Below are 25,883 nucleotides of genomic sequence, written 5' to 3'. Positions count from 1 at the left end.
CTACCTTGTCGTTATGGATGTTACTCCGCGATAAAAGTTCATTTGAGATCCTCGTAAAAACAATAATTACAGTAATATAGGACTTGTTGTTTTAATGATGCACTTTTTTACCTTCAGTTAGAAAAATTATAGATTTTGATTGGTGCTTATTTAAGATTTAAAAACGCTTGAAGATTTCTTAAGTTTGACATATTCATACGCGTCACCGGAAACGAACCGTTACTTGTGAAGTTGTGAAGGACGGGATGTCTCCCGTTTGATCAGTAGATCATAGAATAGTAATTTTAGGATTTTAATAGTAGTGCATTTTTACGATGGCGGACACAGAGCAGCCGGGTGAAAAGGAGTCCACCAAACCACCGAGTCCGAAACCTGATCAAGAAGTAGCACCACCTTTGGTTTCAGTGAAGGGTAAGGAGATTGGACCCCCTTGAAGATTTCATTATTAAAAAAGAAAATTAATTATTATTTCATTACTTATTTGAGACTAATGAAAAAATTCTATCTGGGGAAAAATCCCAACCACGCATAACAAGAACAAAAATGAAATGATCAAAGTTAGAATGAGAGAAAAAAGAAATGAGCAATGAACAGCTGATGAATGATTTATATTATATTCAGTCTACTCTCAGAAATTACAGGAGTAAATTTGTAATAAAAAGAATTTTCAACATTACCTTTAATTAGCATCTGCTTCAAGTGATTTCCTGACATATGGACTGGACGAAAGTTTAAGTTATGATAATGGTAAGAGAACTTGGATGGAGCAGGAGTCCAGTTCACTAGAAAAGCTCGTGTACCACACAGGGTTTTTGTTGCACAGAGGATAGGTGTCTTGATGTAAAATCTTTGTAAATTCTGCTTGGCAATGGTCATTTGAACTCGGCCTAAATATTCACTTGTGAAGGTGATTATCATCACAACTGAATTTCACTATGATTATATGTTGGTGGAGGTCACTGTTTTTAGAAATATTTCATAGTGTTGTTCTGGTTTATTCAGTAAATCACAATTTTGGTGTAATTCCTTCCTTTGATATCTCTAGTTGAAATGAATATTTCATCACTTACCTATAAGTTCTGTTAATTAAACATAAAACATGCAAATTACATTCATTTATTACCTGAATTTTCTGTTCTCTAGGAGATGAGAAGAAGAAACCTCCTGCAAAACAGGCAGCGCAACCCAAGGTAAATATTTCCTTTACATGAATATTTCATTGTATATAAGAATATCTTTTACATCCCCCATTCTATCTTTGTAATTGACATTTTGTTATCTAGATCAGTTTGAAATGTCTAAAATTTAAGGGAGAATTTGGATTTTACATTTCAAACAATATCTCAGTAAATTGAAGCATATGTGTTGGAATTATTACATCTGTCATTTTGATAAATACAGGATTATGTATGGTTTTGTAGGTTACGCAGCAGAAGAAAAATGTCCTTAGCAGTGAGGCCATGAAAGAGATGCAGAAGCGGGCAAAGCAGAACCGCGAGGAGAGACAGATGCAGGTATGACGTTGATAAAGACATTATTTTCTGGCAATAGTAGATACACTATAGAATTTGCTAATGAATATTGAACAGAGATTACACGTACGTCACAGAAATTGCAGTTGTATAATAATTATAAAGAGGGGACTTTAATGCTATTTAAAGTGAGGTAAAGTGATTTGATAGACATTTGCATTTTAATTACATGGTCTGCTCCTCAATTCATAGGATTTTTCTCTCTTTCTGTATATATTATAGAGTACTAACTAACTCCTAAGGGATCAGAAATAGATATTAGATTTTGATGATAAGAATTAAAAATTACAATAACGCCATTCCAGGATCAAATACTTAATCTCGCACATTATCAGAATTTTCGAAATGTTTCTTGCATACTGGTCCTTTTAATGGTTTTACCAGTCTGAACAATAAAATATACTGTTTACCTTTTACCAATCAAGAGGAATTTTAGTCAAAACCTTCAGAGCAGTAGATTTGGGAAACTCTATTAAATAGAATATTGATTCCATAAGGAATTAAAAAATTATAAGTACTGATGTATATTTTGGTTCTTTTTACAAATTAAATTTGTAAATGAATTGATTGTACATCAATGAACTTGAAAACAAAGAAAATGAAAAAAAAAAAAATTGATAGAAATTCAATCTTGACTGTATATCTAGCTGAAACTGACAATATAAGAGTATATATCATCATGTTTACCACAGGCGTAATGGGAAGTTTAAAGCTGTGCCAATCAATACCAATATTCTTTTGTGGAGTTAACAATGTCTATTGCAATATTAATTCCCTCTCTAATGCAGCACTAAGTCAGCAGCACGGCTTTATCACATCAACAGTCCACCTTGCTTGCATATCAAATAGTGAAATTGTGTTCTCAATTGCCCTTTTACAGCAGAAAAAAATTGAAGAATGATTACTACCAATCGGTATAAAAAGAGCAAATTGCCACATGTCTAGATTTTATTTACAATTGATTGTGCTAAACTATGAGTCAATATTTACCCTCTCTTTGAACCAACAAAAGAGCTGTAATAAATGAAGTGTGAATTTACTTTGGTTACACAGAAAATGTCTGGGTAGACTGCAGAAAAGATGTAGTGTCCAGTGAAAGTAAATTTTTCAAAAGATCACATTTCAGTGAAGTGAACAGATGTTTGCTTAAAATAACCTAAAATTCCTCTTGTAGGGGTGATTGTCAGGTTTTTTAAATTTTGATATTTTTACTTTTTAAATGGTCTATTAAGATTTAACAGTTCTTGAGATTTAAAAATACTTAAATTTCATTCCTTTTTCCACTCAGCTGTGCATGAAATTATTTTTTCAATGTTCATTTTAAGAATGTAATACTTCATAGAATTACTGGCATCGTTGCTTCTTGATATAGTCTACCGGTGTAGTTGTATCGATTTAAATTATGGGTAAAAGTAGAAGAAGAAAAATTAAGACTTTATTTGTACATTTTGGATACAATGATGTTTTAAAATAGACTTCTAGTTTTCTTTCATACCCATATGGTTACAGATTTGTGCTTGACAAATTTTCAGTTTTGTTGAGCATTTCTTTGAGTTACACATATTAGATTGTTCCTGAAGGAAATTAATGCATATAATATACTTTTCTGTAGAATATGTTGCACAACAGTGAATCAGCATTTTGTCTGATCTTTTCTTTGCCATATGGAATTCCTTTCCAATGACCATTTTAGATCCCTCCGTGATTCATAAATTGTTATTAAATATATTTAGAAATTAGTCGCGTCTTAATGCTGTAGCTGGATTTAAGATTGTGTTCTAAAACAAAGAAAGATGAATGTATTTCTGTGCAAATGCCAATGTGCAGGAGGTAAAATTAGGGCTGATAATACTGTAGATCGGTGAACTTCACAAGGGCCCACAGTCTGTTGTATTGTAACCATGGCCACAACCCTTTATCAATCTTTTTAAATGCTTTATAGACATATGCAATAGACGGCATCTCTGACAAGTTCTAGGGGTGTGTATATGTACAGTAATATTTTAATCTGGCCATTGTTTTGTCTTAAATCTCTCTTCAGTTTAAATAGCTGGGTGCATGCTTCAAATCTTTTAATTCTGGAATGGAAAAATCTTGATCATGGTTTATTGTTATACAATAAAATGAAGATTAAGGTTCTTTATACATGTTCTTGAAACATATAGATTGAATTTAGAGGAGACCTTGTAAGCTGATAGGTTGTTTTTTATTGCATTGATAATCGGACACTGGTAGCAGTGTCTGTTCAATATAACGGCCTTTAAAGATTTTGCAAGGACCTTGTTTAAAGCAAAACTGTTAGTGTTCCAAGCTTTTAAGTTATAAATTTACTTCTTGACCTTTGCATTTAATGAAAACTCAGACTTCATGTTCATGGAGCTTAAAACACCAGTTAAACAATTCTAACCCATAATCCTTCTGCAGATATCAAATGAATTTATATAACATTTCACTCTAATAAACATTTTGCATATAATCATATTTTAAAATTTGAATGACCAATGTATTGAATACAGTTGATTTGAGTCTGCACAAAATAACTTAATTCCTACACATATGTACATTATGTTGGGGAATTAGAACCTGTATTTCTTGTTATGGCTCCAATATTTTAGAAATGAATTTGAAACCCAGTTCAATGTATACTCGCTTTTAGAAAGTTGGTTCAATATGTTGTTTAAATTATGTATACTCTAAGCCCTAAGCTTGGATTTTAAATTAATTTTTAGTAAGCGCATGCAGGTAAACTTTTAGAAGTGTGAATACAAAGAATGTTTTTAAATGTACACCTTGTATGTTATATAATTGATGATATACTCGAACTTACATTTCCCCTCAAATACCTTTTCCATTCCATGTTCCTCTCAAATATTCATACCTAGATGCTTTTCACATATATCTGTATAAATGCTATGGTAAAACGTTTGAGTAGTTTTATATTTTTGTCTTCAAAATTAGACAGTCACCATTTTCATGAAAAAGAGATGATATAATACAATATTAATTGTGGTTGGTCTTGTATTGTGGTGAAATTATCTTTCACTAGTGTTTGATACAAAAAAAAAAAAAATTAAATTTAAGCTTGCTTGATCAGTATATGAGTAAGATTTAAGTAAGAATTTATAATTGTTTAAAGCCTAAAAGGACATTTTAGCCCTGCATCTTTTTCACCCACATATACATAGAAATATGATTTATGATTTCTCCAGATTTTAATCTTTTTATTTTTTGCTACCTCAGTATAATGAATTGATTTATCTTCGCTCAGTTTAAATTTGCCACGTAATATGGGCGAAACTTTCCCTGTATACATACAAACTACTGTTAATTTAAGGGTATATTATTACATTGTGTTGTTAAGTAAACTTACTGTTGAAGCTAGTTTTTCCATTTCTATGGTTTGTAAGTAAGAGGGGAGTCATCTAAACGGGTTCTTATTTATTTTCAGTGTGATGCCAGGCACCAGCACATGTTTCAGCAACTGGCCAATGCCCTTAATCTGGAAGTCAGTGCCATTGAAGACTTCCTCTTTGGTGATGAGCGGGTAAGGACGCTCCTCGTTTCTTCACATTTCTTTATGCAGTTTCAATTATTCAACAGGAGACAGCAGTTAATGAGCCATAAAAAAAATAGTTGTGCCAAAAATCAATTACGATTTACTCAATGATACTCAAAGTGCATGTGTTTTGATACAGGAAACCTTGTGATGAACAGTTTTTATTGAAACATGGTATAGAATTTTCAGAAATACTATGCATTTCATTTAGCTGTTATGTGTGAATGAATGCAACATGATATGCTGTCATGCTGGGGATTTTTATTTGTTTTTTGGTTGGAATTGATGTAACAGGATGTGAAGTTCCTTTTAGGATTTAACATGTTTACATTGGTCAATAAACAGAAAATTTCAATTGAAGAGAAATACATAATATGAATAGCATGGCACAATGAGAATCTATTGAAATAGACATTGAAATTCATGTAATATGTATAGCATGAGCATCACAAATATTTCTTATTTAAATGTTGAGCCTTTCAGGTGTGCTGTTTGCTCTGCTCTTCTCCCCAAGCAGTTACGAAAACAGGTCCTCCAATCCTCTACAAATGTTATTATTTTGTGATAGCTTTTCACTGAGATAATTCTGCTAGGTAACTGATATATTGCCCTTATTAACAATGACCACCAGAACTTCTTCCACAAATCAGTTTTAAGAATTATCAGATTGGTTCACTACTTGGAATTCTTGAGTAGTGGACCCAACTGATCATGTAAATAGCTTAGGTCAATATTTATTCTGTGGCACTTGAAAGGGCCTCTATAGGTCTACCTGGTATATAGGTGTTTTAATCTGACCATAAAACTGTTCAACACTCAGTGCTTATAAGGTTCAATCTGATACTCTTCTCTTGTTCATATTTGCTTTTCTGTCATTAGCTGTTTGTTGTAGGGCTTTCTGTGAAATACACTAATTTTGATTCGGAGTAAAAGTGGGTTTTAAAATACATGGTTAAAGAATGTCTAAACATGGCACTGAGGGTCTGAATTGTAAATGATATGTGGCATTTAAAAGAAAAAGACACTTGAATTGAACAATATGACTGCTAAATTTTTACGATGGCATCATCCAAACGGAATTTTTCTAATATAAACATGAAATGACATTAAAATGTTGCCAGGTTTCGCTACAGGGATGGAAAGTTATCAATAGGTTTTAAAAATTGGCCTCAAGAACAACAATGCAAAATAATGTGCAAGATTGCTTGTTTAATGTAGATTTATGTTTGTTGAGTTCATGACCTCTGGGACCATACTTGGTGTCATGATGAATGTGTACAGATTTTGTGTACACTGGAAATTAGCAGAAGAATTTGGTTAAAAAATTCTATCTCAAGAACAATGAGTTATTTGGTGATAACACTCAAAGCATCCATATCATTAGGAAGAGGACTCGTATAGACTAAGCCTGCAGTCCAATCCCATCAATTTATTGAATAAGTATTGTTTTTAAGACAAGAAAAAAGCATCCATTCAAATGCCGTAACCCAACAAAGACTAATGCTCTTCATGAAGTAGGCATCTTATTGCAGTTCATACCCTCATGAATGTTTTTTCAAAACTGAAATTTATTTCTTGCATAAGTGTATAGTGACTCAGGTGAGCCCTTTGACTCTTGGGTCTCACTTTGTTTTCATGACACTTTGAACATGTGGAAAATATAAATGACAGAAACTTCAGATGATGTTAAAGATTAGCAAATACATATGAAGATAAGGGATTTGTGTTGGATGAGTTTTTCAGAAATTTTTGATTTCTTTGTAGTTTGATATGATTGAACCATTCTTCAAGGAGAATGGAACAAGAAAGCTCATCTTCTTCTACCAAGATGCTGTAAGTGCATAGTTAATCAAATTCCGATCTTTTTGTTCTGAAATTGAAAAAAACCCAGTAATGACTCAGTTTTCTTTTCTTGACTTTTGACCATAAAATCTTTTTGAGTATTGTTTAATAGTATGATTTAAATCAATCTTTTTTCTACAGGGGAATGGCCAGAAAAAACTTTTCTTGACACCAGGGGATGCAGAGGTAAATATTTTAGCCAGAGACATATATAGTAACAGAGATTAGCCAACTTCCCCAAATCTCGTATTATCTCGTGGCCTGTGGTACTTGGGTAAAACTGTATGCACTGATTTAAATCACGTATACCATCTTAATAATTAAACCATCCAAATCCTATCACTAAAACATTTATAAAAAGATATACTTTCATGAGATATTTCACGTTAAAGAAAAAAGAAATTGAAGTTTCAAAAGGCAACATGTGACCCAAAATGCAGCTAAATCGGCAATATTTCAGAAATTGTTTACGATTTGCTCATGTTTTTGCTAATAGAATATATGTCAATAAGTTTGATTCCAATTTATGATAGAAATGAAATAAAGTTATATTCAACATCAATTTATCAAACTAATGAATAGAAATGACTGTTGAGAATTTATATGTCCGACCCTCACATAAGTGGTAACAGACTGGTGTTCTCTAGCGTTAAACATGCCACCGGAGGAGGAGTTGCTGTCTTCTCTGCTGTGTATGTAATGTCTCTGTTTTAGCTTTGAACAAATGATTGATCCTAAATAAAGTACTTTGATTTGATAGGTTGTTCAGAGTTCACTCACTGTTAAAAGTGTTTATGTTTAAAGTTAATTTTAAGTATAGATCTCTTCCTAAGTTCCATCAATGAAGACACTGAATTTGTGAAAGCGTTTCATGAGCTAAGATAAAGAAGTATTTGTTATCAATAATGTTTTTATCCCATCGGTCAATGAAATGAGTGAAACCCTTTTAATAGACTTTCTAATTAAAGGCAGTGAAAGGTAGGTCTGTGAAATAAGATAAGTGAATGGATACTCCGACATTGAATGAAAAAAAACTCAGCTGTCCCTGTAAATATCATTTAGCTCCTGGCGGTCTGATCATATTGTTTCTGACTTCCGATAGTGGATTTTAAGCACCTTCTGTAATTATCACTAAATGCATTGTGTACCAACGAGAGCTATGGAATGGTTTTGTATTGATTCCTCATGAAGTGATATTCAATTGAGACAGAAGTTTGATAGGAAAAAGAGGTTTGATGCGAAAAAAGTCACAGAAATATTTTTTAATCCAAGTTTGATTGTCTTGCTGGCTTTAAGACCAAGATAGGGAAGTAGTGCAGGCAACTTAGCAATATGAGATTGCTTGCAAGTTTGAGTTGTTAGGAGAGAAAACCTGATTTGATCAGCACTAAGAGGTGTATACACCATTATTGATATTCTGTTTCTTGATTGGTGAACCTGTGACCAATATTAATCAATATGTTGAGGACTAAATGCCTGATGTAAAGACTTCCATCACAGAACCCAATGAATAATAAATTACCTCTGACACATTGAAAGAATGTTATTGAAAGTACCACTGATTTGTTGTTAATTACACTACGGCTTAACATGCAATCTGAATGCAGGTAAAAAAGCAGAAGTGAGGATTATTGGGTGTTTAAATGAAATGCTCTTCACCCGGAATTGGGCATGATGATTTTTTCTTCTTCTGTTTTATGAGGAAAAAGATAACATTTATTGTCAGTTTATTTATTTTTGTCATGACACCCCCCTTCCTAAAAATATTTCATGCTCCTGTAGAAAAAAATATTGATTTTTATTTCGTAAATGTAAACTGGATAAAACCCATTAAGAAAACCTGGGGCTAACTATTTTTTCCAGCACTAGTTCTTGAACTAGTGACTAAGCAAAATTCACTGCACCTATCCTTAATTTCATTTGCCCTGCTAAAATTATTGTCTAGAGTTTGGTTTATATCAAGGAAAACACATTTTAGTGTTTGCTATAACTAGAAACTCCCAACATAAAGTACATGTAATGGTGCAATAATTAGAAACTCCCAACATGAAGTACATGTAATGGTGCAATAATTAGAAACTCCCAACATGAAGTACATGTAATGGTGCAATAATTAGAAACTCCCAACATGAAGTACATGTAATGGTGCAATAATTAGAAACTCCCAACATGAAGTACATGTAATGGTGCAATAATTAGAAACTCCCAACATGAAGTACATGTAATGGTGCAATAATTAGAAACTCCCAACATGAAGTACATGTAATGGTGCAATAATTAGAAACTCCCAACATAAAGTACATGTAATGGTGCAATAATTAGAAACTCCCAACATGAAGTACATGTAATGGTGCAATAATTAGAAACTCCCAACATGAAGTACATGTAATGGTGCAATAATTAGAAACTCCCAACATGAAGTACATGTAATGGTGCAATAATTAGAAACTCCCAACATAAAGTACATGTAATGGTGCAATAATTAGAAACTCCCAACATAAAGTACATGTAATGGTGCAATAATTAGAAACTCCCAACATAAAGTACATGTAATGGTGCAATAACTGGAAACTGTCCACAAAAAGTACACATAATAACCCCCCCCCCCTAACATAATGCATTACAATTACAAGAGAATATCTTCAAAATGACAGTGTCTGACATATGATTAGAATGTGATTAGATGTGGCATTCCCAAGTGTCTACAGCTGTTAATAACTTCAAATTAATCTGATCTATTAAACACCATTGGCATATGCCTTTAGTCTTAAGAATATTTAAAATTTTGATGATGTAATACATGCTTTAATATGTTCACTGAAAATGTTTCTTTACAGCAATTCTACTTTTGGGAGTACTTTCAATAACAAACGAGATTGTGTTTTTGTTAAAGTAAATGTGTGTTGTTTCAGGGGCTACATGGTATTTGTCTGTACTTCCTAAGAACAACACCAAAAGCAATCACACCACAAAACATTGCACAGGAGGTGAACTTTGGGATGGTTGATGCTACAGGAGGAAAGGTTCTCAACAGCATGGAGAAGTACCTCTCAAAAATCATACTGCCTGCTCTCAAGTCTCTGGAAGCATGGGGCACGATCTCAACACCTTCTTCTGAGGAGAATACAGAGAAGAAAAATGCTCCCCAGGTAGATGAATTTCTGGAACATCTGGAAAATTTCATCAGTAATCTGCTGTCTGCTGTGGATAATATGGAAGGGCAGGTAACTCTGGCAGAGAATGGAATTGGACATGTGGTGGATACATTTGCTTCTCCCCAAGATTACCAGGCAGCAGGTAGGAATTTGTGGAAATTCATTGTGTCAACAGCATTTAGTTTTTGCAATATTCTTTGAATACTAGCTTTGCGTGGACTCTTCTATTCATGAATTCAAATTATTTAGAAGTTGAAAAGGACTGTGGAAAACAGATGAATGGAAACGGAGGTTCATGAACTGTAGAACATCAAGTCGCTAGATGTTTTACATAATATATAAAATGTACATGACTAAGATGTACAGCTGTATGAAATTTCTACCTTTTAGCTGCCAACACAGAGTACTTGGAGAAATTTGAGAATCTCCTTGGTACATGGTCCAAGCAGATTGAGCAGGTTCTGGCTGAATCGGAGCAGATGAGGAGAGAAGCAGACGATATCGGCCCCACAGCTGAGCTGGCTTACTGGAAGAGCAGAATGGCCAAATTCAACAAGTATGCTAACATATGACTTGGACTTCTTTATTTTGTTAGAGGTTGCACAAACTTGCAATACTGTAAGTGTACATATTTTAGCATCAATGATGTTTTAGTGGTTTTTGTGCCATATTGCATGGTCTGATAATTTATGTACACGGCTGCTGATACAGCAGTGCAACTTTTTCATATTGCAAACAGTTTTAGCCCAGCTCTGCAGGTGTTTAACTTACCATTCAAACTTTCCACCTGTCTTAATTGCATATTTGGAATTACAGCTTGCTGGAACAGATGAAAAGTCCACGATGTAAGGCAGTTGTTGGAGTTCTACAAGTTGCCAAATCAAAATCACTTCGCAGATGGAAAGAACTGGTAAACTACTGATGTTGTATGAAATGAATATATTCAGAATCTTTATTTCAAACAATTTTGTCAAGCATATTACCATACAGGAACTGTATTCGAAGAACAATTTTTAATTGTTTAAGATGGTGTACTTAGAAATGTTGGTGTTTTGCAGGATGGTCAGATCACAGACACAGCTAATGAAGCTAAAGACAATGTCAAGTACCTGTACACCTTGGACAAGTTCTTTGGACCTTTGGTCAAATGCACACCTGTAAGACCTATAATCATTGTGTAGATTTGACTAAATCAACAAACTGCCACTAGATTAAATAACTTGCCTGATTTTTATGGTATAATTTGTCACTGTGTTGCTTTGGTTGTACAAGTTGTGGTGTTTTTTCTTTCCTGAAGGCTACCATGGTAGAACACATTCCAAGTCTGATGAATGCTGTAAGAATGATTTACAGTATCTCTCAGTATTACAATACTTCGGAGAGGATGACCTCCCTCTTTGTCAAAGTCACCAATCAAATGATCACCACCTGCAAAGCCTATATTATGCATGATGTCAGCAAGATCTGGGACATACCAAGGTCAGTTTTTGAATTGGCTTTTCAGAGTTTTTTGGCTAGAATCTTGAATAATGTAAAATTTTGTGATCAAAATTCCATTCTTTCAAGATTGAATCAGTGTGTTGTCATACAAGTCCTAATGATTTTGTTTTCTGTATGGGTATCAATAGTATTTTAGGACGATTTGGTTTTTAAAGACGGTAAGTTTGATCTTTGTTGATATTATGTAACAAAGAAATTGTGCTGTATGAAAGTAAAAATTGTAAATTGTGACAGGCTGGTAATTGAAACTTGTCTCTTTTTTTCACAGACCAGTTTTGCTGCAAAGACTGAATGAATGCATTCAACTTAATGAGGAATACCAGAGGCAATTCCAGAGAACCAAGGAAAAGCTCAGAGAGAATCCAAATGAGCGTCAGTTTGAGTTCAGTGAGAACTACATCTTTGGTAAATTTGACACTTTCTGTAAGCGTCTGGAGAGAATAGCAGACATGGTCAACACCATGGAGATGTTTTCTGGTCTGCACATGGTCAAGATTGAGGGGATTGACACTATTGCTGTGAAGTATAAGACCATTGTCGAAGCCACAAAGAAAAAGAATTACAATATCCTGGACCACAGGAAAGCTGAGGTACCCTAACAATAGTTTAAACCTAATATTGTAGTTTCAGCAGCATTCGTTGAACATCAATTTTCTCGTTGAGCAAGACCATAACAATATCAAGTGATCAAGAAAGTGCGTTTTTATATACATGTAAGAGGAAAGAGAGTAGTTTTGCTTTCCATGAATTTACATACCAACAAACTCCATATTTCTAAGCATAACCATCAAAAGAAATTGATGAAACTGTAGAACACTGATCCTATCAATGTCGGTGTATAGAATTAAACAAATGAAAAAAGAGTATTGGAATGTTTTTGTATACAGTGAAACCTATTTAATTCGACATACACTGGAAAACAAAATTTTTGTCAGAACACACAGTGTGTTGGTATTTACAGTGTAAAAACAATGAAAAAATTAAATTTTAGAATGAAATTAAGGGTCAGAATAATGGATTTCCCATGTGTCAGATTAGGCAGGTTTCACTGTATAAGTCTTGAATGTCTTTCTTTCGGGAAGGTAAAAAAAAACCATATTGTGTTCTACATTTAAGCTACTTATGTCTTTCAGTTCGACATTGATTATGTAGAGTTCCGCAGCCAGATAGATGCCCTGAGAGCAAACATTCAGAATTTCATGGATTCGTGGTTTTCTCGATCTCTTACCGTAAGTTTCTGCAATACTTCACTGATAGCAAATCATACACCATTAATACTCGCATCATTTTCCTTACTAAATTTATGTAGACGTATACATATCAAATGTAGATCTCCATGCAGATCATGGCATGAATCTATTTTGTTATATAGAAAAGCATTATTATTTTTACCTTTTTAGGCCAATTCAACTTAATTAGGGTCAGCAAAAAGTATGGGGCGGGTGGGAGGATTTTATTTTTTAATTTTTATTTTCTGAGAAAAATATTAAAGACAATCAAGTTTTTTTCCCAACAGATCCGCATCATTTAATGGCAAATGGATATCAGTCTATGCTATTTTCATACACTAATTCCAGGTTAAGCTTTAATTTAAGGATATAACAGAAATATACCCAACTTCTTCAAGATTTACGTCTGAAACAACGCAAGAAATTAAGAAAACCATATAAATCTATTTTCTTCAAGTGACTTTTCACGTTCCTTTACCGGAAATGTAAACAAGAAGTGTAAATACCGGAGTCAGACATGAAAATATTCCGTAAATCTTAAGTTTCGCAAAATAAAAAAAATCGGGGCGGGCCAATTTTTGAGGGGCGGGTGGGGATGATAATCTATCAATTAAGTTGAATTGGCCTTATTTAAAAAGGAGTTGAACTATATGTAGTTCAGATTTGGGTGTTGAATCTGTGAATTATTTTGTGCATTAGCATTAAAGTGTATCTCTTTAATTAATTATAATCAGGGAGTGCGGGTAAGTTTTTTGTTGATTGTAGTATCTATTTATGGAGTTAGAATAATTTCAATGTACACACTGTAGTAGCCAAGTCTGATTTTGAAATACCGGTATATTTCTATAAAAATTTCTCTGAAATCTCTATGCTGAACTTCTCTCTGAAACTATTGTATTTCAAGTAAACTGAGAAAGAATATGATACATGCATTTTTAGATTTATGGTACATATCATATGGAAGAACCTTACTGTTTAAACATAGAATGTTATTTCAGTTGTAATGCAGAATTTGATGGGTTTGAAAAATTGATTTATTCTTCAACGACATTGTTTGCACATAAATGTGAGGTCATGACATTGTGTAATGCTGCAGTTTTAAAATTCAACCAAAATACATGATTTAAATGTGAAAATTTGTTAAAATTATATTATAAGGTATCACTTATTTTAAAAATAAATCATGTTATAGGGGGTATAGAATGGTTTGTGGTAATTTATGCTTTTTCGTGTACTACTTTGCAGTATATGAAGTGTAAAGTACCTCAAAATATTTCAACACCCCCCCCCCCCCCCCCAAAAGACATGGTTTGCTATTAACTTCATTCCTTAAATATTTACCAAATTAAACAATTATGATATTGTGTCTGAGTTCTCAACTTTTCACTGCATCTTACGTAATAAATGTGTAGAGTATATGTTGTAATACCAAAACATGTAATTTTGTCAAAGAGTACCACTTGGTGTATATTCACAATTGTACACATTTGTCTTGAATGTAAAAGCAGTCTGTGTAGAGATCAATTGAGAGGGATAGAGAGTGAGAAAGAAAGCATGCGTATACATATAAATGCAACTACTATTTAATGATTCAGTTTACTTAAATTAATTAGACTGAAAAGGCAGTGGAGCTTTTGACAAAGTTTGAGAGCATTGGAGGAGCAGAACTGGACATGAATGAGAAATACATGAGAGTACTGATGAATTATGGGAAGGATTTGGAAAGTATCAGGAAAGCTTACCAGAAGTACAAAGCTGAACCGCTGATCCCGAGAAACCTGCCACCGGTAGCTGGTCGGATCGCCTGGTCAAGACAGCTGTACAGGAAAATAGAGCATCCTATGAGAGTATTCAAAACTAAGCCAGAAATTTTGAAGGTGTGTACAGAGTATATTTTGGTCTTTACTGTCTGTGGCAATGGAAAATATTAAAACTATGAAGTATACAATTTGTAAAATCAGCCTTGGGATGAAACAGATATGAGAACTTTATAAAACTTGTTGTTATGCGATAGGAATGTACATGTTACGTGTAAAAGATATGGGTAAAAGGCAAAACATTTTCTCTCATTTTTGCCTGATTTCTGTTGTGAAAGTAACTTGTCTTATCCGTATTATTGTGTTTTGTAGCACCCAGAAGCCAAGAAAATTGTGAGGAATTACAACAAAATGGCAGGAGTTCTGCTGGAATATGAGGTATAGTGTATTAGAACAAGATTTTATTATGGTGTATTGGAATCAGATTTTTGTACGTGAATTCTGCATTAATGCTTGATAACTGAATTGTTTCATAAAAATTTATCAATAGGATTTTCCCTCTATCTTGGAAATCTTTGTGATATTACAGATGCTGTATCACAGAGGTTGGTGCAGGGCCGTAGAGGCCGCCAAGGGAGGACTAAATGCTTCACTCCTCATTCGTCACCCAGAGACTAGTGAATTGCATGTGAACTTTGACCCACAAGTTCTTGAGTTGATTCAAGAGTCCAAATGTCTGCAAGCCCTGAAACTAGATGTACCAGATACTGCAAAGGCCCTGATTGTTAAGGAGGAGGAAATCAAGAGTAACTCTGTATCGTAAGTTAGCTCTCCATTGTTGTGTTAATTCCAGAAAGTTTACTGTATGCTTTTTTTTGAATGAGAGTATTGGTAGATACTCTTTAATGTTTCAGATTATTATATTTTATACACTCTTTAAAAATAGTCTTTAAGAAAACAACTGAAATAAAAAAGATCAACAATTTAAAGTTTTAAAAAAACCTGTTGTGACTCTTAAAAAATAGATTTATATGGTAGCATTAATAAAAGTAAAGTCAAGCATAAATGAAAAACAAGAGGTATGGATTTGAAGGAATTTAGATCAAATGATTTATTATGAATTGACTGAGAAAAGAGTTTTGTTCTGTAGTTTGCGAGAAATGTTGATGGAGTACAAGAGAATCAAAGATGACATCCCTGCTGTATTACAGCCTCCGATGAAACCTTTCTGTGATAGAGTAGAGGAAGCTCTTCTTCCAGGAGTTACTGCCCTTACTTGGACAGCCTTAAATGTGGATACATGTAAGAAAATTACACAGTGAATATCAATAGCATACTTTCAAGTCTTATGGAGATTGGGTTCGGTGTAATTCTTAAGATTTGAGAAAAAATGTTTTTGTTTTCATCTGATTTTTTTGTTTGATAGTATGAATCTTGGTAAAAATGTCAGAATTTAAAAAAAAATCTAAACCCAAATCTTACATGTACTAGTATATGATTGATTTTTTTCTGTATGCAGTGATAGCTGTTTCTAGAATATTGTGATATTTGTAACTTTATGATATTAAGCATTAGATATTGACATGATTGCAGGGAGGTGGAGTTCTTCATTGAACGTTTTATCATAGCTGACAGCAACTTGAAATGCTTGTTTGTTTTACAGACATTGAGACCAATTACAAGGTTATGGGTGATCTGGAGAAACTCTCCAAGACAGTTAAGGACATTTTGGACTGCCGTATTGAGGCTGTTCTGCAGGATATGTCTGTCACAGCCCTCTGCGACCTCCCTGAGGATGAGGCTGTCACCATGGACAAGTTCCTGGAGCTCACGGCCACCGCTGTAGACAGCGCTTCCAAACAACTTGCCAAGTAAGCATCTTTTAGTGTCGAAGCTGGTGGAGAAATGAGGCAAACCATCATATTGTACGATGGATTTAAGAAATGATAATTTGAAAAATTTCACTGGGCTGTGAAAGTGGGGCAGTCATGTAATCAAATCCTGTGAAGCTTGAAGGGCTTCTCAGTAGAATTGATCAAGTACTGCCCCACTTCATAGTCTTGTGAAGTTTTTAATATGGTTATTCATTACTTATATTTACATTTGGAATGATCAGACCAATTTAGAATATGACAATAAACACTAACCACCCACTGCAGACCATGGTGATCAATACTGACTCAGAAACAAAGCAAGAGTTTCTCGATTATGTGTGCTATCATCAGATAGGTATCTGAGATACTATTTTGTGATAGAGGATTTCTGTCATCATTCTGTTTGTATCTAGAAGTGAACATAAGATGGCCATTTGGGACAAAGTTTAAGGGGGGCTCAATTGAATTTGAACAGGTTGAAGAATTTCGAACAAGATGCTGTGAATTTGTTATTGCAAAAAATATTGAGCCAGCTCTCCTTCTTCAGCTACAGCACCCTTGTATGTTTTCATAATCGATGTGTCTGATTCCAATTGAAGCTATTTTACCACATGTAACTGAATTATTTTATGTTTGATGACAGGGTAATATGTATCAATCTCTCCAGCTCAGAGTGTGGATTTTCTTGCCTGTCATTGTTGTATGAAATGTTGGAATGTTTTTGTTTTAGTCAAAGCCAGCTGGTGGAGAAGGCAGTGTATGAGCTTGTAGACACCATGAAGGGGAACCTTAATGCCAAAGAGAAGGCTGCCCTGGAGGAGGGGGAGGGGTCTTCAGAGACTGACTGCTACTATGCACTGCTGAACTACTTCACCCAGAGAAACACTGAGGCACTGGTTAAATGTATGAACTTTCTGCACATGTATAAATTTTTTCATTCAAAAAAGTAAAGATTTGATCAAAAGTGAATCTGGATTGATGTATATGTAATATAAGTAGAGAAACAAAATATTATAGTCACAATTACAAGACACAAGGTTAGAGATGGAATGGGGAAAATCGACATTATCACATGTTCATTGCATCAGGTACACGACTGTCCCTTGATGCGATTAAGAGGAGACTTCAGATCTTCAACAAGTACAGTAAGGATGCAGACAAGATGGATTCCAAGCCACCACTGTTTCGGGCAGACATTGTGCTGGCCATTCCTAATGTTGTGATGAAGCCCAGCTTGGAGGATCTCCAGTCTGCCCTGAATAAGGCTGTTCAGTTGATACTGAAGACATCACAGGACATTCCTCAGTGGGAACACCTCATCTTCCATCAGAAACAGCAGCAAAAGGTATCCTCTTTGTTTGTTTGAAACGGTGTATGTGGCCTTGTGTCAGAGGTTAAATGTATTGGAAAGCACATCATGTATTGTGTTTCTCTAAAATTCAGATTCAAGAATTAAATATTAGAAGTATCTTTTTAGATTCGTATTTGATAAGATGCATTTTACATTGAAAAAGTCTTCATCACAACTTTATTTTGCAATACACAGTAAGACTCTGCAGTTTGTCTGGTCAGATTCAGAATTTACATGTACTCAAAAGATTAATAGATAGCATTGAATTCTACTGATTCGAATTTCAACATTTCAGTTTTGATTGTTTATTCTACTTTACTTTTAGGTTTATCTGAATTTTAGAACTCCATGCAAGAACTTGTGTGATATTTTTTGATTGTTTATATAACCATTTCATTTATACATGCTCTTCATATCGTTATATCACCACTGAATATTGCCTATTAACCTGAATTATAGGAAGGAAGGAAAAACAGCTGATATTGTAAATGATCCTGATCCAGGTATTCTAACTTTAGCAGGAAAAGGCATAGTGTATCTATAATTAGCAAGTTATTTTTAGGAATGAGGATTTGTATTACAATGCAGAGAACTCTCTATGATACTGAATCTTAACATCATCTTAGATAAATTAGATACCCTAGGTATATAGACTAGATTAAGAATTAAGATTCACTCTCAGTAAAAGCTATTATTCTAAACCTGTATTAAAAAGTGGAAATGTGGCTGCTAAATGCTAAAAGTTAGATTAGTGTATAACTATGTACAGTAACATGATGCATGCAAATGATGTAGAGTAGAACACATAACTTCAGAGACGGGATAGTACTTGTGAAATCATGCGCATAGAATTACATATGTAGATCGTCATGTGTAAAAAAAAAAATATCTAAGAGTAACAGCGCAAAAGGGCAGGGGGAAAAAACCCAAATTATCAATTAATCATATTTAATATTAAAATTTTTGTTTAAAATAATGACAGACATCAAAGTAACTGACAATTTTACATGTCCTAGATACCTGAGAGGCCTACACGGGGTGATGGAAAGGTAGATTTGTCTTGCAGCTTCTGTACACACACTGGGGCAGGCTGTATATGTTGTTGTGCTCTGTGTCAGTCAAGAATCCCACAAACTTTTTAATTCACCAGGAATGTACATATTAAAAAAAAAAAAAATGATGACAAAATTGAGGCCTGTGAACAAATGTCTGTATGGAGTTTTCTCCCTTGGTCGTACTCTGCCGTCTTTACCTGCCCTTGGTCAATTTCTCCTTCACCTGCATTACGTTTAAATGTGATGTAATATATAATGATTTCATATTTGAACCAATGATTAGCGAGAGGAAAATAACATTTGAAAAAGATGAACATTTCTGTTCTCTCATATTTCCCCCCCTTTTGATCTAACTCACTGGATCATGTTTACTTAACACTTTCATTATGGACCTTATTGTTTGTTCTATGCATAAGATTCCATTAATTACAGCAATTAAAATACAGAAGATGACTTTTGAACATATAATTGAAATGAAGCATAAAGTGAACTAATTAAGTAATAAAGACGGTAAAGTTACGATCTATGTGTATTTGTAAGATACAGGTATGGAATAATTAACTCCCTTTCTTGATCATTCACAATAATTCTTCTATGAAATGACACAACAATCATTCTTGCCTGAGGCAGTGGGGCAGAAAAGGGATGCACAGCCTAACTATTGATTTTCGCACTTACATTGGATGAAGATGTACATATATTTATATAATATATATAACTGTTGTTGTGTAAGTAATTCTTTGTAAACTCTAAGTATGACTGAAACTGCATCTCTACAATCAAGAGCTTTTTTTTGGGCTAAGATTAAAAGAAGTGCATTTTTTCTATGAAATCGGACTAGTGTTCCACTGATGCATATAAAAAAGTGTATGTTATGTTAATTTGCTTGAGTCATATCAACAGCTGGTGATAAGCTATCAGTGTTCCTAACTGACATTCATTAAAGTTACTGTCATATGCATTTTCATGTGTGTTATATTTCAGTGTTAATTCTATTACATGAACTTCATTTACAGATGCGTTGTGTGTATAGTATACTCCCAGGGCTTCTTGTCAGTAACTTTCTATAATTGTATGATATCTCGATAATGATACAAAGTATTCATTTTGAAGATAATCATGAAAGTTAAAAAGAGAGAAAAGCTAATTTATTATGATAATAAGTGTATTAAAGAGGGTACTTTTGATCAAGTTTCTTCAAGTTGTGTTCATCACTTTGGTATCGTGTTTGAGCAGGAAATGGAACAATTGGCTGCTGACCAAGGTGAGGAGGCAAAGATGATGCCCAACTCCATGATCAAACCTTTACATAAGATCATAGCGGAACACAAGGATGTGACAAAGATTGTCATCCAGCTCAACTCCATCATCACTCAGAACAAAATGGAGGCTCAGGATGTGCTGGACATTTTCACCAAAGACAGCCATCTTTGGGACAAGGTAGATAACACCAGCCATTCTGATTAATGAATGTTCAGGGTGAATAAATTTCTAGCTTGGATGAATTAGTTGTAAATGAAAATAACAGAAGTACAGTGTATATGTGGGTCTCCATATAGTTCTATCAAATCTGATTGTGAATTCTGCAGCATCGATAACATGTATTTAGTGATGATGTGTTGGTACAAAGTTACGTGTATTTCATGTTTCAGGAACCAGAGGCAACAGTCAAGGAATTTATGACAACCAATCCCATTCTCACAGAGATTGAATCGCAAATTCGATATTACCAGGTAAAGTCCAATACCAAGTTACACTGGTGTTCTACCATCATTAGGGGATAACATTGTTACATGTCAGCCATGTTGCTTTCTGATTACAGAGACTGGAAACAGAGAAAGAGGAGATGCAGGCCAGCTACCGGGTAGGAGCTACTTTGCTGAGCACAGATCCACTGAAACTGGCCCTGATTACTGAGGCCAAGAACTGGAAAATGGCTTATGCTAAAGCCCTGAATGAAAAATGTGCTCATGAGATGGATGAGATGCTTGACTTTATTGAAAGTCTCACCAAACGTCTGTCTCGACCTGTTAAAGACTTGGACGATGTCCGAGCCCATATGGCTGCTCTTGCAGAAATCCGAGAGGCAGAAATCCGCATTGACATGACCATTACCCCAATGGAGGAAAGCTATGCCATGCTGAACAAGTACAACATTTTCTTCAATGATGGCAATGCTGAGCGAGTCGACACTTTGTCGTATGGCTGGAAGAAGCTGATTGCGCAATCACAACAGGTCCAGAACCATCTGCTGAAGATCCAGCCAGAGTTTAAGGCGGACCTTTTGGCTGGTGTTGAACAATTCATTAAGGATAATGATGCTTTTGTTGGTGACTATGACTCCAAGTAAGATTTTTTTTGTTTATATTGAAAGGAATGTTTTTATCCAAAACTCTTCTTTGTTAATATTACCTTGTAGCATGGTGCATGGATAAAAAGAAAATGTTAATTTTTCTTCCATTTTACACATCCATATTAAGTAATGCAGGGCTTTGATTTTGTAAGCCAGTGAACAATGATTTTTAAGCCCTTTTTTTGGTGTCGAAGATATTTGACTGGGATTGACTTTCTACAGGGGTCCAATGGAGGACGGCATTCATCCACGAGAGGCCTCAGATCGACTGAACATCTTCCAGGCCCACTTTGATGAGTTATGGAGAAAGTACACCACCTACTCCGGTGGCGAGGAGCTGTTTGGCCTAACGGTCACTCAGTATCCAGAACTGCAGAGAATCAGAAAGGAGTTGAACCTTCTGCAGAAACTCTACCAGCTGTACAATATTGTACTGGAGAACGTCAATGGATATCAAGATATCCCATGGCTGGAGATAGATATTGAGAAAATCAACAATGAGTTGCTGGATTTTGGCAACAAGTATGTCATTGCAGATGTCTTGATTTCATTTTATGTGCTTAAATTTCAGATTTTCCTAGTTTATTATATTTATTTTAATACCAAATGAATTTTCTTAACTTCAACATGCCTGGAATCTTAGGAATTTGGGATCTTAACAATGGATGATTATATTTATCCAGTTAATTATTATTGCATCAAAAATCTCTTTGATATCCAGATGCCGAAAACTACCAAAAGCTTTGAAGGAATGGCAAGCTTATGAAGAGCTGAAGAAAACTATTGATGACTTTAATGAGACATGTCCACTGTTGGAGATGATGGCCAACAAAGCCATGATGCCCCGTCACTGGGAACGCATCGCACAGATCACCGGCCACACGTTCGACGTGGAAGCAGACAACTTCCTTCTCAGAAATCTCATGGAAGCTCCACTTCTGCAATACAAAGAAGACATTGAGGTGTGTAGGTTTTGGTGATGAAGTTATCAATGTTTTTGTGAAGAATGAGCTGCCTTAGCTGGGTGAAGGTTACACTTCAGGAGCAAAGATCAATCAGCAGTTAGCCACTGTTAAGGGTGTTCACAAAAATGTTGTATCTGTTTTTGAAATTTTCATTGCAAAGGGAGTTCAAAACACTTAATCAGAATCAAATGTGGCATTTAATCTTGCACAGTTTCATAGTTTAAAAAAAGAGGATTATGTACATTCATCTACTCGTATATAAAACAGCTATTAAATGATAATCGATGTTGGTTTCAGGATGTATGTATCTCTGCTGTGAAGGAGAAGGACATTGAAGCCAAACTTAAACAGGTTGTAAATGACTGGAGTGCCCAGGACTTCCAGTTCACAAGCTTCAAGACTCGAGGGGAGCTTCTCCTTAAAGGTACGCCCTGTAGAATGATTGAACCTGCCTGGTCGTGGTTGTCTGGAATATATATAATTGGCAGGGCATCGGAGGTTATGCTCTTTCTGTATCAAGTAAACTTGTGTTACTGTTTGTTCATGATTTAACTTTGTTGGTTGAGGGTACCTATAAAAATCACAGTACAAGAGCCCTATTTATCATGACTCCACAAAATCTCACTGTTTCAGAGGGAAACATTTTGAAATGCCTCAAAAAATCTTTTTTGCATCAATTGCTTGGCATACATTTCTTGTTTGTAACTAAATATTTTTCTGGTCCCCTGAACAGGCGACACAACCTCTGAGACTGTGGCCTTGATGGAGGACAGCTTGATGGTGCTTGGCTCTCTCCTGAGCAATAGATACAATGCTCCATTCAAACCCAAGATCCAGGAATGGGTCCAAAAACTTACTGGCACCACTGAGATTATAGAGAACTGGCTGGTGGTGCAGAATCTGTGGATCTACCTGGAGGCTGTCTTTGTGGGTGGTGACATTGCCAAACAACTGCCTCAGGTACTTTGCTGTGTAGTAGAACAAAAGGATTGAAAGGAAGAATTGTGCAATGTTTTATTCTGATGGCAAAACAATAAAGATTTGAAAGTGCATTAATGTACAGTATATAATTTTTTTTGTTAATTGCTATGTTTTGGCAGGAAGAAGGTGATTATCAATTGATCAAGATATACAAGATATTGTGTGAAATGATAACATACTTGATAAAAATTCAAAATTTGTGAACTTAAAACAAACTTAATTAATTTCAGGAAGCTAAACGCTTCAGCAACATTGACAAATCCTGGATGAAGATCATGCAGAGAGCTCATGAGATTCCTAATGTAGTGCAGTGTTGTGTTGGAGATGACACTCTGAGTCAGCTCTTGCCCCACCTCCTGGAACAGCTGGAGATTTGTCAGAAGTCCCTGACAGGCTACCTGGAAAAGAAACGTCTCGTCTTCCCCCGATTTTTCTTTGTGTCTGACCCTGCCTTGCTGGAGATTTTGGGTCAGGCCAGTGACTCTCACACCATTCAGGTCAGCAGCAGCATACTGTAAACTCTTACAACATGCCTCAGTACTGTAAACTCTTACAGCATGCCTCAGTACTGTAAACTCTTACAGCAAACTTCAGTACTGTAAACTCTTACAGCACGCCTCAGTACTGTAAACTCTTACAGCATGCCTCAGTACTGTAAACTCTTACAGCATGCCTCAGTACCGTAAACTCTTACAGCATGCCCCAGTACCGTAAACTCTTACAGCATGCCTCAGTACCGTAAACTCTTACAGCATGCCTCAGTACCGTAAACTCTTACAGCATGCCTCAGTACTGTAAACTCTTACAGCATGCCTCAGTACCGTAAACTATTACAGTATGCCTCAATACTGTAAACTCTTACAGCATGCCTCAATACTGTAAACTCTTACAGCAAACTTCAGTACTGTAAACTCATACAGCATGCCTCAATACTGTAAACTCTTACAGCAAACTTCAGTACTGTAAACTCTTACAGCAAACTTCAGTACTGTAAACTCTTACAGCATGCTTCAGGAGGTGAAAAAGAAAAGCTGTATTGATCGAAAAAATCCAAAATATTGAAGTCTATATGTTTTGCAAATACTTGATAAAGAAAGAGCAATATAGAATTTATATTATATGTCAGTGAAAAATGAGTTACCCATACATTAACTGAAAAGTTTATTGAATGGTTAATAAGATATTTAAAGAATCTTTTTCATTTCAAATGTGATATTCTCAAACATTTCTTTAAGGAATTGTTTTGATATTACAGGCCCATTTGTTAAGTGTGTTTGATAACACCAAGACTGTGTCATTTGATGAGAAAGTTTATGACAAGATTCTAGCCATAAATTCGCAGGAGGGAGAGAATGTTCCACTTGAGGAGCCTGTTTTAGCTCAGGTTTGTTGCATTTCACCATATTTTATACATGTAACAGTGACAAGTATTGAGTCTTCTGAACAGGTTCAAATGAATGATAAATCTGACCAGTGTAAGAATTTGATGTTATAGGGTAATGTTGAGATTTGGCTTGGAGACTTGCTCCGCATCTCCAGAAAATCGCTGCATAGTATCATCAGATCTGCCGCCATCACTATTGGAGATCCCAGTTTCAAATTGATTGAGTTTGAAAACATGTTCCCTTCACAGGTTAGACTAATGTGCCAAGGATTACTGTAACTGAATGATAACTAGATTAAGAATTGAATGAAGATACGAAAATCATCATGAATTATTGGACTTGTTTTTCTGATATCCACTATTTTCAAATAGAGGTTAAAATTCAAAAGATCAATCCATTTACTTTGGACTTTATTATGGATGTGATGTTGAAGTAATTTTCTATATATATTATTGATATTCAATGTTTGCTAGATTGGTCTGCTGGGTATCCAAATGTTGTGGACTCGCGATTCAGAGGACGCTTTAAACAATGCACGAGTGGACAAAAAGATAATGCAAAACACGAACCAGAAATTCTTGGACATCCTTAATGAGCTCATTGCCATGACAACCACTGAACTGACCAAAATTGAGAGAACCAAATATGAGACTCTCATTACTGTACATGTTCATCAGAAAGATATTTTTGATGACTTGGTAAGTCAGTACTAACGAACCTATGAAAGTGAAACAAGGGGGTGCTAATGTCAGGTATTTGCAGTCAGTATTATACACTGTATGTTGCTAACTGTATACATTGGTCTATATTTGTAGTAACATTTTCAGTGCTACTGTATTATATATGATTAGCGACTTTATTTTATAAATGAATAGTTGATTAACATATCTGAATTTTTTTTCACTTTTCTAAAGTACTTGTTCATTTGTCCAATTTCCTGTGAGGATTTTGGATTCAGGGCTATAAATTGAGGATTCATTGAAAAAGAAAACCTGATAGTTAATACTTCCTTTTCTAATGTGGGGTTCATTCAACAGGTGAAGATGCACATCCGGTCACCGAATGACTTTGAGTGGCTGAAGCAGTCCCGATTTTACTTCAAGGAAGATACAGACCAGTGTCTAATCTCCATAACGGATGTAGACTTTACTTACATGAATGAGTTTCTGGGGTGCACTGAGCGTTTGGTCATCACTCCTCTCACTGACAGGTAACATCAAGAGAGACGTAGTTCTGGATCATTCTGATCTGTAAGGGGTGTGTGTGTGTGTGTGTTAAACTCGTGCACGTCTCTTATACAAGGGTGTATAGCAAATATTGCCACACAGACACTTCAGTAGTATTTACT

General features: G+C 35.0%; 1 protein-coding gene across 2 annotated transcripts in view; it reads left to right on the top strand.

The window, feature by feature from the left end:
• Nucleotides 1-25,883, top strand: part of LOC125675843 (dynein axonemal heavy chain 5-like) — a 50,229-nt gene continuing 24,346 nt past the window's right edge. The window contains exons 1-33 of one of the 2 annotated variants that reach the window (XM_048913662.2): nucleotides 1-411; nucleotides 1,144-1,190; nucleotides 1,422-1,514; nucleotides 4,981-5,076; nucleotides 6,853-6,921; nucleotides 7,072-7,116; nucleotides 9,843-10,227; nucleotides 10,476-10,641; nucleotides 10,902-10,995; nucleotides 11,144-11,242; nucleotides 11,383-11,564; nucleotides 11,854-12,175; nucleotides 12,719-12,814; nucleotides 14,428-14,691; nucleotides 14,944-15,009; nucleotides 15,161-15,390; nucleotides 15,722-15,873; nucleotides 16,235-16,442; nucleotides 17,176-17,348; nucleotides 17,534-17,790; nucleotides 18,813-18,845; nucleotides 20,088-20,291; nucleotides 20,504-20,584; nucleotides 20,674-21,197; nucleotides 21,427-21,726; nucleotides 21,926-22,166; nucleotides 22,467-22,593; nucleotides 22,903-23,129; nucleotides 23,381-23,647; nucleotides 24,406-24,534; nucleotides 24,646-24,783; nucleotides 25,009-25,233; nucleotides 25,573-25,745. In XM_048913662.2, the coding sequence (XP_048769619.1) occupies nucleotides 315-411; nucleotides 1,144-1,190; nucleotides 1,422-1,514; nucleotides 4,981-5,076; nucleotides 6,853-6,921; nucleotides 7,072-7,116; nucleotides 9,843-10,227; nucleotides 10,476-10,641; nucleotides 10,902-10,995; nucleotides 11,144-11,242; nucleotides 11,383-11,564; nucleotides 11,854-12,175; nucleotides 12,719-12,814; nucleotides 14,428-14,691; nucleotides 14,944-15,009; nucleotides 15,161-15,390; nucleotides 15,722-15,873; nucleotides 16,235-16,442; nucleotides 17,176-17,348; nucleotides 17,534-17,790; nucleotides 18,813-18,845; nucleotides 20,088-20,291; nucleotides 20,504-20,584; nucleotides 20,674-21,197; nucleotides 21,427-21,726; nucleotides 21,926-22,166; nucleotides 22,467-22,593; nucleotides 22,903-23,129; nucleotides 23,381-23,647; nucleotides 24,406-24,534; nucleotides 24,646-24,783; nucleotides 25,009-25,233; nucleotides 25,573-25,745 (5,810 nt within the window). In that variant the 5' untranslated portion in view covers nucleotides 1-314. The remainder of the gene's footprint in view (nucleotides 412-1,143; nucleotides 1,191-1,421; nucleotides 1,515-4,980; nucleotides 5,077-6,852; nucleotides 6,922-7,071; nucleotides 7,117-9,842; nucleotides 10,228-10,475; nucleotides 10,642-10,901; nucleotides 10,996-11,143; nucleotides 11,243-11,382; nucleotides 11,565-11,853; nucleotides 12,176-12,718; nucleotides 12,815-14,427; nucleotides 14,692-14,943; nucleotides 15,010-15,160; nucleotides 15,391-15,721; nucleotides 15,874-16,234; nucleotides 16,443-17,175; nucleotides 17,349-17,533; nucleotides 17,791-18,812; nucleotides 18,846-20,087; nucleotides 20,292-20,503; nucleotides 20,585-20,673; nucleotides 21,198-21,426; nucleotides 21,727-21,925; nucleotides 22,167-22,466; nucleotides 22,594-22,902; nucleotides 23,130-23,380; nucleotides 23,648-24,405; nucleotides 24,535-24,645; nucleotides 24,784-25,008; nucleotides 25,234-25,572; nucleotides 25,746-25,883) is intronic. The other variant, XM_048913663.2, reaches the window with a different exon arrangement.

The sequence above is a fragment of the Ostrea edulis genome, chromosome 3 (assembly GCF_947568905.1).
Source record: "Ostrea edulis chromosome 3, xbOstEdul1.1, whole genome shotgun sequence".
Lineage (NCBI taxonomy): Eukaryota > Metazoa > Mollusca > Bivalvia > Ostreida > Ostreidae > Ostrea > Ostrea edulis.
The sequence above is the reverse complement of the archived record's forward strand: the minus strand, read 5'-3'. Positions and strand labels throughout refer to the sequence as shown.